The following is a 15497-nucleotide window of genomic DNA, read 5'->3' as shown; positions in this document are numbered from 1 at the left end:
TTTTTACTTCATACTCTCATGAGTGTACAGTGAAGCTTTCTAGAGCCTATATGGCATGAATTACAACAAACTGAATGCAGAAGCAGCCGTGAGAATCCAACTTTTTTTTTTCAACTAAGTCAGACAGTAGATTCACAATTCCACTCTTCTAATTTTGGGGAAAACATAGTTTTATCATAATAATGTGTTATGTTAATATGTAATGGGTTTATTATAGATACTTAAAATGAATTGATAACCATTAATGAATGAATTAAAATGAATTGATAACTATAACTAGTCCTCAGTTTTTATTTATAATATGGCAAATATTGACAGATAAAACCACATAAATAAAAGCTCTTTGGAATCTTCAATCATTTTTGTGGATATAAGGGGTTCCTGAGATAAAAATTTGAGAACCACTGCCCTTGACTACCTGCCAGTTGTAAGAACTCCTATTTGCCACATTTGACAACAGGGCATTAGAAAGAGAGTTGGGTCAGGTCTTCTTTGAGAGCTAACTTGTTCTGGTGGCAAAAAATTATCTGCTTCAAGATAAATCTATAGCTTTTAATCAGGACATCACTTAGAAATGTAACAAATGTTAATACAAGATTTCTTCTTTCTCTTGGTGATATTTAATGGAAACAAACACAATACAGTACTAGTAAAAGGAGAGGCATAAGCACGCGAAGGACTTGAAGCAATGCCTAGCATAAAAGTAAGCCCTTAATATAGGTAGTGATTATTACTATTTTATTATCACACTACAACCGTCTTTATTCATTCAACAGGTATTTACTGAATGTCTACTATACGCCAGGCTCTATGATTGGCATTGGAGATTTACAAAACACAGTCGGCCCTCAAGGAGTATAAGTAAAGTGGAGGAGGCAGCAGAAATAATGCCATAAAGAAATATGTAATTACAAATTGTGGTAAGAACTTTAAAAGAAGAGGTGATAGAGGTACGCGTCCATAAAGGAGATTTGACCTGATTTTCAGAGTCAGAGAACATGACTTTGAGGAAGTACTAGTTGAGGTGCAATTCGGAATAGGAGCAGGAGGTGTTAAGGAGACACAAGGGAGAAATACAAGTGAAGGCATATTCAAACGTCTTTGAAGTAGGAGAAAGAATGAGGAGAGGCAGTGTAGCTAAAGCTGGGGCTAGAGTGGTAAATAAGAGAACTACAGCCCAAGCCATTTGGGGCCTTACAGACCTTGCCAAGACTTTAAACCTTTACTGAGTGGCCTGAGAAGATTTTTTTTGGAGAGAGGGTGTGGGAGGACTAGATTTGTATTTTTCAAAGATTCTTGGCACCTGGAGCGTAGTGAGACAAAAGCGAAAAGCAGGGCGACTATTTACAGCAGTATCCAGGTGAAAGATCCAGGTGAAAGGTGAAGGATACTGCTGTAGCAGTATCCAGATGTAAGAGCAGAACAGAGTAATGGTGGGAGAAACCGAAAGAGGTGGATGAATTTGGGATGTATTTTGCAAGCAGGGCCCACAGGAGTGGTGATAAAGTTTAACTAGCACAGTAATGGCCAAGTCGAACACTCTTCCCAGCAAGATCAGCTAAGGGGGTTATTGAGAAGTTGCAAAATTTGCCTTCTTTTCCCTTGGCACAAATCCAAAGACCCCGGTGAGGGTCAGGACCCACGAGGTATCCTGGAATTGCAAACCGCGTGTACAAGGCAGGTATGTCCAGCTCTTGTGCAGAACCCACACGGCTTTATCTCCTGGAGGTCAGTGGCGTGGAACCGCTCTGTTTCCTGGGCAACGCCATTGTCGGGCACTCAGGACTGGGGAGAGGTAACTAAGGACAACGGACGTTAGAGAACACCGGAAGAGAGGGAGAGTCACAGGGGGAAAATGGGCAGCACGTGCCGCGGCCCCGGCCGTAGCCGGCGATTCGAGGCTCGGTACCAGGGGTGCGTGGAGGGCGGGAGGAGCCGGAGAACGTGCCTGTGATTGGCGGACCGCGGGGGGGGTGTACCAAGACACTTGTGGTTGGGCGAGGCCAAGACCAAGGGCTGCTTTTTGAACCGCGTAGGGTTCTGGGTAGCAAAGGCCTTGGAAGGGTCTTAACTGAAAGGGGGAGGGGAGAAGGTCGCCAACAAACGGCTGAGCTTACAATCCGGGCCGGGAGTAGGCCGGGGCGTCCCCCTCCCCCCATGGAGAGAGCCAGGCCTGAGCCGCCGCCTCAGCCGCGCCAACTGCCGCGGGCGACCCCGCCGCGCCCGCTGCGCCCCGCTCCGCCCCCGGTGGCTGTCGAGGGCGCCTCCTTTCGGGCAGCGGCCGCGGAGCCCTCTGCGTCGCCGCTCGCCGCGTGCGCGGCCGCCATTGTGACGGTAGCCTCGTCGTGCGGAGAGGCTCCGGCGTCGGGGGTACAGCCCGCGGCACGGCGGGTACTGCAGGTGAACCCGGAGCAGGTGTTACTGCTGCCGCCTGGGCCACCACTGCCTCAGGCCCGGGAGGACGGCGCAGCCGCCTCTCCCGCGCAGGCACGGCTGCTGCAGCTGAGGCCCGAGCTGCTACTACTGCCGCCGCCGGCGTCCGAGGGCTCCCCCTGCAGGCCTCAGTTGCACCCGGTGCAGCCCCTGCCGGTGCACGTTAAGGCAGAGAAGCAGGAGCTGGACCCCAGCTTGGATCCGTCAGTGGGACCTCGGAGGGCCGTCAAGGCGGGCCTTAAGGCCTCCACGGCGGCGAAGGCAGGAGGCCCCGGGCCGGCCTTCGACAGCCCCCGAGGGGACGAGAAGGGCAAGCTGGAGGAAGAGGAGGATGTCATGAGCTACACGGCGGCGAAAGGCGGGGAAGGCAAAAGCCTGGCGGCTATCAGAGAAGGAGTCATCAAAACGGAGGAGCCTGAGAGACTCCGCGAGGACTCCAGGCTCGGCACAGAGCCCGCGTCCAGTGGCCTGGTCCATGGCAGCAAGGATGTCATCCTGACCCAGCCATCCATTGCCTTTGGGCCGCACCAGCAAGACCTCAGGATCCCTTTGACTCTTCATACCGTGCCCCCTGGAGCCCGGATCCAGTTTCAGGGACCTCCACCTTCAGAGCTGACAGGATTGACCAAGGTCCCCTTGACACCAGTGCCTATTAAAATGCAGTCCTTACTGGAACCTTCTGTAAAAATTGAAACCAAAGATGTCCCGCTCACCGTGCTTCCCTCAGATGCAGGTATTAGACGGCAGGGGAAACAATCTGGTTTTCAAACTTCGTCTGTTGCCCCGTAGCTGACATGTCAGCTGTTGAGAAGCATAAACTAGAAAAATAAAATCATGGGTTCAGGGCAAAGTCTGCAAAGGTATCACTTCTGACTTGTACATATACCAGTAAAATACGCTAACACGTTCAGGATTCCCAAACATTAAAAATAATTATTTTTTTTAAGGCCCAGTGAAGAATGAGATTTAGATGTGACTAATGTTTATACACAAAAATAGAAATATTTTTGCTAGATAACACGAAGCCCTCGGTTTATATGCTACAGATAATCAACATTTTAAAATATTGTATTATAGTAGCTCAGTATTTTTACATGTATCAAGAAACAAGAAAAAATAGTGTTTAATGAAAAAATAAACAGGAAAGTTTATACTGGATATAGAGGTGATTTATCTTCTTTAAAAATGAAGAGTAAACATTTTCTAGGAGAAAACAGTACGTAATTAATTGTAATGGTATTCTAAAAGCTAAGGACTTATAGAAATATAGAAAATGAAAACACTGTAGAATAAGTTGTTTTCAAAGAAATGACCACAGTTACAGTAGTAACAATTACAAGTAGATATTTTATTTCTATCCGTTATTTCCAAATATATAGCTAGAAAATTCTTATTTTAAGATGTAATTCAGACAGAATACTATGGCAGTAAATGTCAATGGAAAGTCATATTAATCTTCAGTTCATATCTTCATTGACTTTTATCTTTATTGTTTTCTTATTTTCTTTACTGATTCTTCCTCCCCACCCCACCCTCTTGCTTTTTTTTTTCTAAAATTTTACTAGAGTATAGTTGCTTTACAATGTTGTGTTAGTTTCTGCTGTACAACAAAGTGAATCAGCTATACGTATACATATATCCCCTCTTTTTCGGATTTCTTTCCTATTTAGGTCACCACAGAGCATTGAGTAGAGTTCCCTGTGCTATACAGTAGGTTCTCATCAGTTATCTATTTTACACATAGTAGTGTGTATATGTCAATCCCAATCTCCCAATTCATCCCACCCTCCCCTTCCCCCCCGTGGTACCCATATGTTTGTTCTCTCTACATCTGTGTCTCTATTTCTGCTTTGCAAATAAGTTCATCTGTATCCCATCCTCTTGCTTTTTATCGTCAGTAATTTTTAAACTTTGTTTTCATTTTCTAAAGGAGAGAAAGGGGAAGCTTTCTTTATAATACTTATTTCATCCTTTGTGCATTTTAAAATTTTATATATCAAGTAACCCTAAAATAAAGAGAAACAGTATATGAAGTGTATAGGCAGTGGTTTTTGATGAATTATGTAAGAGATGTGAATTTAAACAACTTCCTTTATTGTAATTTCAGCTGTCTCTGTGATTTTCAAAAAGTCACCTTTCTTATTTTCCTCTTATTTTTTCTCCTGGGACATGGAACTAGTGTTAGTGACCCACCTTGGCAGGTGCTTCACCTTCATAACAAAATATAAATAATATAATATATTAATATTATAAGTATTTTTGTTTGAATGGGCACTCCAGTGGCATGTAAATGAATTCCTTTAAACATTTAGGGTACACCCACCTAGCGCTGGGATTATAGTCATTAATAAGTCCTAATTCCTGTTCCCCAGTAATAGAATATTTTAATGGGAAATAAACTAAATGTTAATTATTGTTAGATATATTAATATAGCCCAAAGAAGTAGTAAGCCAGCAGTTTACTGTGTCTTCAACATTATTACTTCCACAGTATCTTCAACAATATTTTTCTTTTTGAGGAAGAGAAGAGTCTTTCTAAGCCACAGTTTAGAATGCAGAGTTCAGGGGTTATGAGGAATTCTGGAACACTGGCAGTTCCTTGGCTATATTGAAGTGTATATTTTCTCCAGATATTTAAAAAGTAAATATAGGTGGAAGTGCACTTCACTTTAAAATTGTGTGTGTGTGTGGCACATTAATTTAGTCTCTTAATTTTTGTCATGTAGGAATACCAGACACTCCCTTCAGTAAGGACAGAAATGGTCATGTGAAGCGACCCATGAATGCATTTATGGTTTGGGCAAGGATCCACCGGCCAGCACTAGCCAAAGCTAACCCAGCAGCCAACAATGCAGAAATCAGTGTCCAGCTCGGGTTAGAGTGGAACAAACTTAGTGAAGAACAAAAGAAACCCTATTATGATGAAGCACAAAAGATTAAAGAAAAGCACAGAGAGGAATTTCCTGGTAATCAAATGAAATGAACAAAGCCTCTTTCTAATTTCTTTAAATTTATTTAGGTAAAGAATAGGTTAGGTCGAGACTGAAAGACAAAAATGTAATTTTTTTCTAATCTGATATGTACAATAGAGAAAATACTGGCTAATATTACAGTAATGATTTAATTGATACTGGGCATAAGTTTCCTTAAACAGAACAAAGTAGAGGGATATCTGGTCTCATATTTGCCAACTAATGCAAACCTGGGGACAAACAGTTTTACTGTCGTTTTGATTAAATATATAAATATAAACGTAATGAAGGTAAAGCTCCAGAGTTCTAGGCTATAATTTTTCAAATATGCTAGAAAATGAAGTTCAGATCAGAGCAACAGAGAAAATATGCAGGGCATGCTGCAGGCATTAACACCATGCTTCATTTTAATATTATATGATTATCAGAATATAGTGCTGCCTTCTGATTGATAAATTTATCCTCATCATGATGTAGTTTGAAATAAATTCTGATTCTCTCCCCAGCAGTGAGGAAATGGATATTAAGCTTGGTAAAAGCACAGTGTATGGCCAACATATTGTGCATGGTGGGAAAAGAATAACTATTTTTCTAAAGTAGTAGGAGAAAGGTTCTAGGGGGGAATCATCAGAGCAGCGGTTACAGGGAACCAGTGATTCTCTTGGTTATACAGTGGCTACAACTGCCCTAACTCCACTTTTCTGAGTTTGGAAGGAAATTGGGTGGTTTGTGGACTTGGAGACTGCCAAGTAAGAGAGTGACTCTTTCTGAAGAAGGCATAAAAATAGTGACTGGTCATTAGTAACCACTTCATCGTAAGATATAGATAATTGTGTGTTATAGAAAGTGAGGAAACAGGAGGAGACAAATAGTATCTTACTGGGGCATTGTTTTATGGGTAGAGGAAAAGCTTTGGGATTCAATCTCAGTGCCTTTAATGTTGATTTTACTATAAATTCATTATGTGTCTTTGGATAAAAGACATTTGCCCTTTCTCTTCCTTTGAATTATGGGTTACAACATTGGCCACTAGTTAGGAGCCATATGGATGTATATGCTAAAATGCACAGAGATGGTATCATAGAGCTGGAAAAGATACTTTAGACAATGAAGACTTAGAAGTGTTTTGGACTTTTAATGTGTAAAGAACTATTTAAAGGCTAAATAGGATCTATATGTTCAAATTAAAAATAGTTTATCTTCTCTAGGTTGGATTTATCAGCCTCGTCCAGGGAAGCGAAAACGCTTCCCTCTAAGCGTTTCCAATGTACTTTCTGGTACCACACAGAATATCATCTCTACAAATTCAACAACAGTTTATCCTTATTGCTCACCTACCTACTCTGTGGTAATTCCCAGCCTACAGAACCCCATCACTCATTCAGTTGGTGAGTTGATTTTATTGTAGATTACAAATTTTTTAATGGCTGTGTGATGATTTTACCTCTTAACTTGAAATTTTGTTTCTGTTAGCTTAAGAGTTTAGAACAACAATGTTAAGAAGAAAATCAAAAATAGAGTGAAAACATTAAATCAGGGAAAGAAAGATTTCAGTAGACATCAAAACCCTTGGTTTGCTAGAGTAGCAAATATTCTGTGTCAGACCTTTTAAGCAAATCAGGATGAGTCCATAGATTATGCAGATAATGCAGGAAATGACTGAGGTAATTCAATAGGAAATAGGAATATGTTTTTACTATTAGCATAAAAGAATGCCTTGCTGATGGGGTATGAGGCATCCTGTCCTGGAATATAGTAATAGTGACTGATCTCTTAAGACCATTTTTTTTTTTTTTGCTGCCCTAGAAAAGCAATGGAAGTTATCTTCTACCAGATATTTCGTTCATTACATTCTTTCCCTAAATTTCTCCTCTGTTATCAGTTCTTCACAACATTCCTGTCTTTTGCTTTTAAGAACCCAAAATTGAGAATCTAGTATCTTAAGAACTTGTTATAGGTCTATCCATCATTAGTTTGTTCTTCCAGAGCCTATTTTAGTCATCTCTTAGGCAGAGCTTTGTACGTTCACTACTTGCTATCACTTGTCCTGAAACTACTGTTCTTTCCAGTTTCTACCTCCTCATATCTATGTGATGAGAGGTTTAGATATCTTGAAAATTAAGTTATTAGGATCTTAGGCATTTTCAGTTTTTTTCCTGTGTATCATTGTAGCAATGGATACCAACAAAACCACGTTCAGGGTATCTAGGCTCAAGGCAAAGAAAGCTGATCCTATCACCCTGTCCTCTCCCAGAACAGGCAGGCACTTTCACCCTTTGCTATTTGGTAGTATCTCTTTTAATCCTGTATTTCAATCTAGCCTTAATTGTGCTTTTTTTAAAAACTTACCTTGTGTTATCTGTTATTTATGATTTACACTTTTATCATCTGTTTCTTCTCTTTACCCCTTTTTCTAAGACCCCTCTTCCATGTCATTCTATCCACAGTTAAATGCTGTATGTTTTCTCTCCCCAGAAATATATTTATCAGTGTTCTTACTTGAGACAGTTGACAGTTTTATACAATATATTAATTTTATGCAATTCTGAGCAAAGATTTGGGGAGATAGAAAGTGGTAGAGCTCTCGCATCCATGATGTTTTATTTAAGTATGAGAAGCAGAATTATAGGAAGCATTTCAGAGCCATATACAAAGTAATCAAATCTAAGGAAAATGATCTTTTATTTGCTTTTTTCTTTTTAAATTTCTCTTATTTCTAGTAATATGTAGTGTCAGTAAAGAGTTAATTCTTGGATCTCAAATGATTAAAAAAATCATTATCTTTTAAGTATAAAATTTGGGAATTATTTTCCCAGATATATAAAGTTATATGTATAATAATTATGTTATATATATATATATATTTAATAGTTATATAATAGTTATGATGAGATTTATTGGCTACTCTGCTGCCCAATCATACAACTTTTGAAATATGTTCTTTTAGTTTGTACTCATCAGTGTGGCATTATATTACTTGGAGGAGTTGTTATCAGTTGCAAATTTGGTAATTTCACTATATATTTTATATTCTAAATCATTTATAAAACTGTTAAATAAGAACAAATTATAGCACAAATCCCTAAGAGAATCTACTTTTAATCACTTATTACCTACAGATACAAATTTTTACACCATCCCTTTTTTTGTTTCTTTCAGCTAATTTTGTATTATATTCTAAACATAAAGTCATGGTAATTGTGTTTTTCAAACTTGTTTTGTTTATTCCCATGGAAGAAAGATATCAAGTTAGTGAGGAGTGAGGTATAATTTATCTCTTATCAGAAAAAATTTGCTCTCTTTTTTCCTAGCAACCTTTATACACTAATACATTGTATAGATTTCATCAGCTTTTTAAGTGTAGGAAATAGACTCACCAGGGCTTCCCTGGTGGCGCAGTGGTTGAGAGTCCGCCTGCCGGTGCAGGGGACGTGGGTTCGTGCCCCGGTCCGGGAAGATCCCGCATGCCGCGGGGCGGCTGGGCCCGTGAGCCATGGCCGCTGAGCCTGCGCGTCTGGAGCCTGTGCTCCGCAACGGGAGAGGCCGCAGCGGTGAGAGGCCCGCGTACGGCAAAAAAAAAAAAGAAGAAAATAGACTCACCAAACTATAGTTCTCAAGTTCACTACTTCCAATAACAAGTTCACTACTTCCAATAACTTGGAAAATGCTCTGGCATAGCATTTTTGGCAGAGAGACCATTTGTATTTACTTCATCTAATATTTTCTCAGCTCTAACTTTGAGTTTCTCTAAAGTTCTTCAGTGAATGCCACCTAAGATCTTGTGATATTTTGATCTTGTGAGCTTGTCTCCTGTTTCTAGTTTCTGAAAGTACTTACAGCCAGATAGTCCAGAATACTTTTTAGATACTTTCTTTTATCATATGTCTTTGATGCCAGTTATGCCAGCATTTTCATTTTACATTAAGTGATCAAATTTATTTTAAAGGATTCTGGAAGTTTGGTAGAAGCTATATTTATTTTAGCCTGGCTTTTAAATGTCAGTTTTATATATTTAGGAATTTTCTGGTGAGATTATTTCATTTTCTACATTTTATTTCTCAAACCTGACATGGGTTTTCCTTATTACATCCAAACTCAGTTGACATCTTTCATTCTTCTGAATTCATACATTTTCTCTAAATTTTTACTTTAAAAATGTTTACTACTATTTTAATTTTTTGGTAGTAAACATGTGATGTGATTTTGATTTACCCATCTGTTCTTATTTAACAGAAACAGAACAAAAAAAACCCTCCAACATTCTGATACTGTTATTATAATGCAAAAAAATCTGGTCTTGTCCCTGACTTAAGATCAGTTCTAGCAAAGTTTTATATCCATAAGAAACAAAGATATGGCTTGAAAATTCCTTGAAAAGTGATGTAGCTCATTATTGTAGGTTTTCTTATGAGGCAAGGAAGATGGAATCTTATGGTTCAAACTATAGTAAGTCTTCTTAGGTTCCTCATTACCATTTCTGTCCCCAAAGTCCCATCTTTCTTAGCAGTTGTCTAACTGTTCTTCCCAAGTCTCCATTTCCCATCTCTGTCTCTATGTCTCTGCTCTTACTCTATTTCTCTCTGTCCTCTCCTCCTCTCTCTGCCTCTGTTTCTCTCTCCTCAGCCATATGCTCGTCCTCCTGTTCTTCTTTCTACCTCTATACAACTTTTTCTTGTAGAGAAATTTGGTCTGTCCTCAGTTTATGCCATTCTCTACTCCTTCCTGTTTATCCGAGTCACACAACAAAAGCCTGGTTGCATCCTTCATCCATTCAACACAGGCAGTAGAGTCTTCCTCTTTAGGAGTGGGTGGGAGAGATTTGCCAGAATTGTTGAAAGTTATTAATAACTTTAAATTTTTTCTTTTGTTCTTATCATATTGTACTATAGATGTAAAATTCTGCTCTCTACCTCATGTAACAATTAGATAATGCTAGCTGCTTCAACACTCATCTAAACATAACGGTTTAAACAGAATCATGGTTTACTTTTTTACGCATGTAAAGTCCAAAATAAGTATTTCTGGCTTTCTTCCAAGGGATTCATGGACACAGTTTTCTTCTACCCTATGGCTCTTCCATCTTTGATATGTAGCATCCAAGTGTGCATGACCTGCGGAAGGGAAAAGAGCATGGAGGATCATGCATGAGAGTTTTTTATGGGCCAGTTTCAGAAGTGGTGCATATCACTTCTTCTTACATTCCATTGGTTAGCCTGAGCCACAGGACCACTCCTAACTGCAAGGAGGCTGAGAAATGTAACCTAGCTGTATGCTAGAAAGAGAGAAACCAGGTGACTGGCTGGTCTTTTCCATACTTTATCTACAGTGTGATACATTAGATCTCTGCCCGTTCCACAAGTCTTCCCTATTCACTGACAGTTTATCAGTGATGACTAGGTGTTGCAGACTTTAACCTCTTGTTTAGCAACAAGAATTTTGACATTTAGGACATCTTCATTATACTACCATATAACTCTCTATGCACCTGATTTATCTGATTTTTTACCTCAGGCCAAAATGGTGCTTGACACATGTTAGTTGCTTAGTGAATATTTGTTTAGTTAAATAAATGCATGATTTTATCACCTCATGCCTCACTGGTACCCCTTATTTTATAAAAATATCTTTGGTAGAAAAGAACATTTGTATCAGCTAAAGGATGAGTCCCTTCCTTCTTCAATAACTGAAATAATATCATTGTTCTCTATGGCTCCTATAATTTGTGTTTCCTTTGCCTAAAATGACCATACTTCTTTTCTGAGGACTAAGAGCCTCTTGTACTATACAGGGAAAAGAAATCTGCATCAGAGTAGATTTTAGGAGCATATGTCTTGAGTGCAGTGATAATTCAGTGAATAAAACTGAGAGATTTTACAGGTCAGCCTGGCTTCATAGTTGCATAGAGAAGGAGATTTTCCTTATACCAGATGAGTGGTAGAGGTTCTGTCAGCTATAGGTTTATTTGTTAGTTTGTTTTTTCTTTCATCTAGTCATACCTTTCTTAACTATTATTAACCAAGTTCTGTGCCAGGTAATGGGGATACAAACATGAATTAAACTGTCCCTGCTCTTGAGCTCCCAGTTTTGTGATTGTGGTAAGGGTGGCAGACCTGCAGATTTACACTATTTTGTGATGTTTGATAGATGTATAGGTTCTGAGGGAACCTGAAGAGGGAAGTTATGTTTGATTAATCAGGAAAGGCCTAAGGCCTGTGCCTCACAGATTGGAGGGCTAGTCCATGTAACCCTTAACTGAGAATCAGTACAGCTTCATCTACACCCTGCTCCTGTGTTGCCTCTACTTCACTGCGTCAGAGGCCAACTTGAAACAGATATACCCCTTAATTCCCTACCTCCAGGTTTAAGGGGGAGGAGGGGTAGTTATTTGACTTCTCTGGAGAGAAGGAAGGAGAGGAAGGTGTTACCTGGCCAAGGCTGAGAGAAGATTCACAATCCTTTTGGCCTCTGACAGAGACATTTCTAACCACAGGGTCTGTTCTTGGACTGCATCTTCTATATTAACAGAGACCTAACTGCATGGAAATAAACTAGATCATGAATCTATTGCTTTGGCTTCTCTCTGTATTTCTGTGGAAAAGTTGAGTTACATTTAGCCTAAGTGTGTCATTTGGATAACTCAGCAACTCGGTCAGCAGTCCTCTCTTCTTCAGGATCAAAAAGATCAAATACATGATTATTTCACTTGCCTCTAAAAATTCTGCTATATCCAGCATGCCCTGCTGTGATAATATTCCTTTCTTATCTGTCACAAATTGCTGACCTATGGCAAGTCTTAGTCTCACTTGGGAATTTCCTTATGTATTCATATTGAATGCAATAAAGCAAAATAATTTTACTGATTGTTTCTTTAGTTTTTTCCAATTAAAAAATTAAATGTCAATTATAATTTAGTTTAATATAGAGAAGTATACAAAATAAAAGAAAAATGACCCATACCACTAGGATGAAACCTCTATTAATATGTAAAATAAAATTGATATATTTAGAGAATAGAAAGTTCAAATAGTACCAATAGGTATAAAATGAAAGTCTGGCATCCCACGGCCCTGTCCCCTCTTCCAGATGACCACCTTTTAAAAGTAACCACTATCAGTAGTTTCATATTATTTCTTTTAGAAACATTTTTATATATGTGCCAGCATTTGTGTGTATTTGTCTTTCACTCAATCACTCAATCATTTTATTCATTTATTTATTCATCCAAAAAATATTTTTCAAGGGCCTATTTCTGTGCCAGGCAGAATTTTGAGGCCTGGGGATACAGTAGTGAGCAAAACAGAAAAGGTCTCTCCTCTTATGGCACTTAGAATCTAGGTGGGAAAGAGAGACAAGAATGTAAAATAAATGAACAAGATGGCTTCAGTTTGTTCAAGATGGTAAAATAGAGTGGTGATGTTCTTAGGTAAGGTGGTTAGTGAAGGCTTCTGGTTGTATAGTTTATTAAGTTCTGCTGAAAAAAGAAAAATATGGAGTGACTCAGTTCATGCCTGACCCATGCTATTTTTATTTCCAAAGATGAAGCTCCACCTGCCATCCAGCTGCCCACACCTGCAGTCCAGCGCCCAAGCCCCATCACAGTTTTCCAGCCAAGCATCTCCAGTACTGCCCACGTGGCTGTCCAGGCTCCAAGTTTGCCCCTTTGTCCACCACTCCTACCCCAGTGCTTTGCTGGGCCCTCCGAAACGGACACTCATCAGCTGTACTCTGGAGCCAGTCGCTCTGTGAAGAGACCCGCTCCTGTCTTTCTGGAGAGCACCAGCAGGATTCCAACCAGTGCACGTACTGCCCACGCCAGATTTGCAGCCTCTACCATCCAGCCTCCCAAGGAGTATCCCAGCATTTCCACTTGTCCCAGAAGTGCTCCAATCCCCCAAGCTCCTCCTATTCCACACTCACATATCTTCCAGCCCCCTCCCCTTGGCCATGCAGCCACATTATTTGGGACGCCACCACGATTCGCTTTTCATCACCCTTACTTCCTACCTGGACCTCACTACTTCCCATCAAGGTAAATGAACAATTTATTTCCTTTCACCTAAAACTACTTATAGCTAATGAATTTTTACCTCTGAAGGCCTCTCTTATTTACTGAAAAAGGAACTTCCTCATTACTGCTTGGGATCTATATAATTTAGATTAGTGGCTAAATAGGGACCAAGCAGTTAATATAAATACATGGAGGGGCCAGATGAGGACTGGGGAAGCCAAGGAGAGTGCATGCGCCATCTTATGAGGCAGCTGCTACTCAGTTCCAGCCTACCGTTGCCACATGAGAATACAGGCGCCAGTGTTGTCAGATCTGATTTTTCTCTTGAAAAAATAATCAGTTATACGTGACCTTAATTTAAGATCATTTAGTCAAACCCCCTGATTGTATAGAGGTGTGGTTCTGAAACTTTCATATATATATATAAACCACACGTGATCTTGTTAAAATGAAGACTCTGAGTCAGCAGGTCTGGGGTACAGTAGTTTCCTATACTGAGTTATAGTAAGCCTAATATTCTGCATGTCTAACAAGCTCCCAAGTGATGTCAATTCTGCTGATTGTGGACCACACTTTGAGTAGCAGGGATATAGAGAGCACTTGATCTAAGAGGTTAAATGACTTGTCTGAAGTTATATACCCTCTCAGTGCCCTTTTTAACAAACCAAAACGTTTATTATGTAAATTACCAGTAAAGGAATTTATTTTCACAGGGAAGTATCTAGGGAAAACAAATTTGTAACTTTTCATTTTGGAGTGATAGAATTTAACTTCTTTGCAAACATTCTAGTAGAGTGGCATTAACCTCTACTTTTCAGTTGCTGTTAAGTGTGTAGACAGAGATGGTTTCTGTTGAGAATGGAGTGTTACGTGTTTAACACAATCTTTTATGGTTACTTACTTAGAAAGTAAAACTACTCCCCACTTGGGTACCAAGGCCTCAAAGAACTTTTGAGGTATATATTATGTTGCTTCAATTCATAATGGGATTCCTTGCTTTCAAGTCCTTAGCCCAGAACTGGAAGAAAGTGGAACTAGGGGATCAGATCAGGAGAAAGGGAGATTTTGCTATTTGTTGTTTGTTTTGTTTTTCCCAATAGGCTCTTCTTTAATAGCTTTCAGAAGTCTTTTAGTTCAAGAAATCAAACTTCAAGAGACTCCTAAGGACAGGGGTTGATAATCTCTTCTCATTGCTATTTCCTAGGATCTGAGATGTTGCAGGAATTTTAGAGAATTTTACAGTGTTTTTTTTAGTTATAAGAAGAGTGCTAGGACATAGGTGGAATTTAATAAGTGAGTAGGTTTGAGAAGATCAGCCTTAGTTAGAAACTCGAGGTCCACAAACTAAAACTGCGGAAATTTTATCTTTGTTACATAATTAATTTTGTAATACAGGAAAGACTTAGACAGTATTTACTCACATTAAAGGAGAAAAAGAGGCATCTAGAACAGGTTGTGTACCATAATCTCACTCTAGTTGTTATTGTTTTTAGCATTTTGAGAACTTGGCATTTTTATCTATAATTCTCACAACAATCCTTTGTTTTAGGCATAGTAATCCCTTTACTTTTTCAGATAAAGAAACTGATCAGCTGTTAAATAGCTTTGTTAAGGTCACACAACTAGTAAATGGCAGAGCCAGTAGTCAAACTTAGATTTGCTGTCCGATTTTGAATTCCATGTTTGTTTTTTTCACTGTATCAGTAAGGCTTCTCAATATAATGGCTTCTCTTATTGGTAGCTGTTAGTTGCTAGCAGAGAATCACATGGAAAATACATACTGTATTTTTGAATGGAAAAATCATGTAGTCAAGTAGACTTTTGGGCAGGAAATGTTTCCTTATATAATAAATAGATAAAATCATAGGAAATTTATGTTCCTTACTCATGACAAGACTTATGGGATTTAGCTGTTAATGTACAAATCATCTGATAGTTTAAAGAACATTTTGAAAAGAAACTCTGAAAAGTATGTCCTTAGAAGACAGAAACTATACCTTTATCTTTACTACCATTATTGCTAATTAATAATAATGCTATTGGGCTTCCCTGGTGGCGCAGTGGTTGAGAGTCCACCTGCTGAT

At 39.3% G+C, this 15497-nt stretch overlaps 1 protein-coding gene across 2 annotated transcripts in view; it reads left to right on the top strand.

The window, feature by feature from the left end:
• Nucleotides 1-1720: 1720 nt before the first annotated feature.
• Nucleotides 1721-15497, top strand: part of SOX30 (SRY-box transcription factor 30) — a 34062-nt gene continuing 20285 nt past the window's right edge. Inside the window, exons 1-4 of one of the 2 annotated variants that reach the window (XM_022590284.2) lie at nt 1721-3166; nt 5160-5399; nt 6614-6793; nt 12942-13434. In XM_022590284.2, coding sequence (XP_022445992.1) covers nt 2158-3166; nt 5160-5399; nt 6614-6793; nt 12942-13434 — 1922 coding nt within the window. In that variant the 5' untranslated portion in view covers nt 1721-2157. The remainder of the gene's footprint in view (nt 3167-5159; nt 5400-6613; nt 6794-12941; nt 13435-15497) is intronic. The other variant, XM_022590285.2, reaches the window with a different exon arrangement.

This window comes from Delphinapterus leucas, chromosome 3 (assembly GCF_059928025.1).
Source record: "Delphinapterus leucas isolate spDelLeu-1000000601 "Yukka" chromosome 3, BTC_Dleu_Yukka2, whole genome shotgun sequence".
In the NCBI taxonomy this organism is placed as follows: domain Eukaryota; kingdom Metazoa; phylum Chordata; class Mammalia; order Artiodactyla; family Monodontidae; genus Delphinapterus; species Delphinapterus leucas.
The sequence above is the reverse complement of the archived record's forward strand: the minus strand, read 5'-3'. Positions and strand labels throughout refer to the sequence as shown.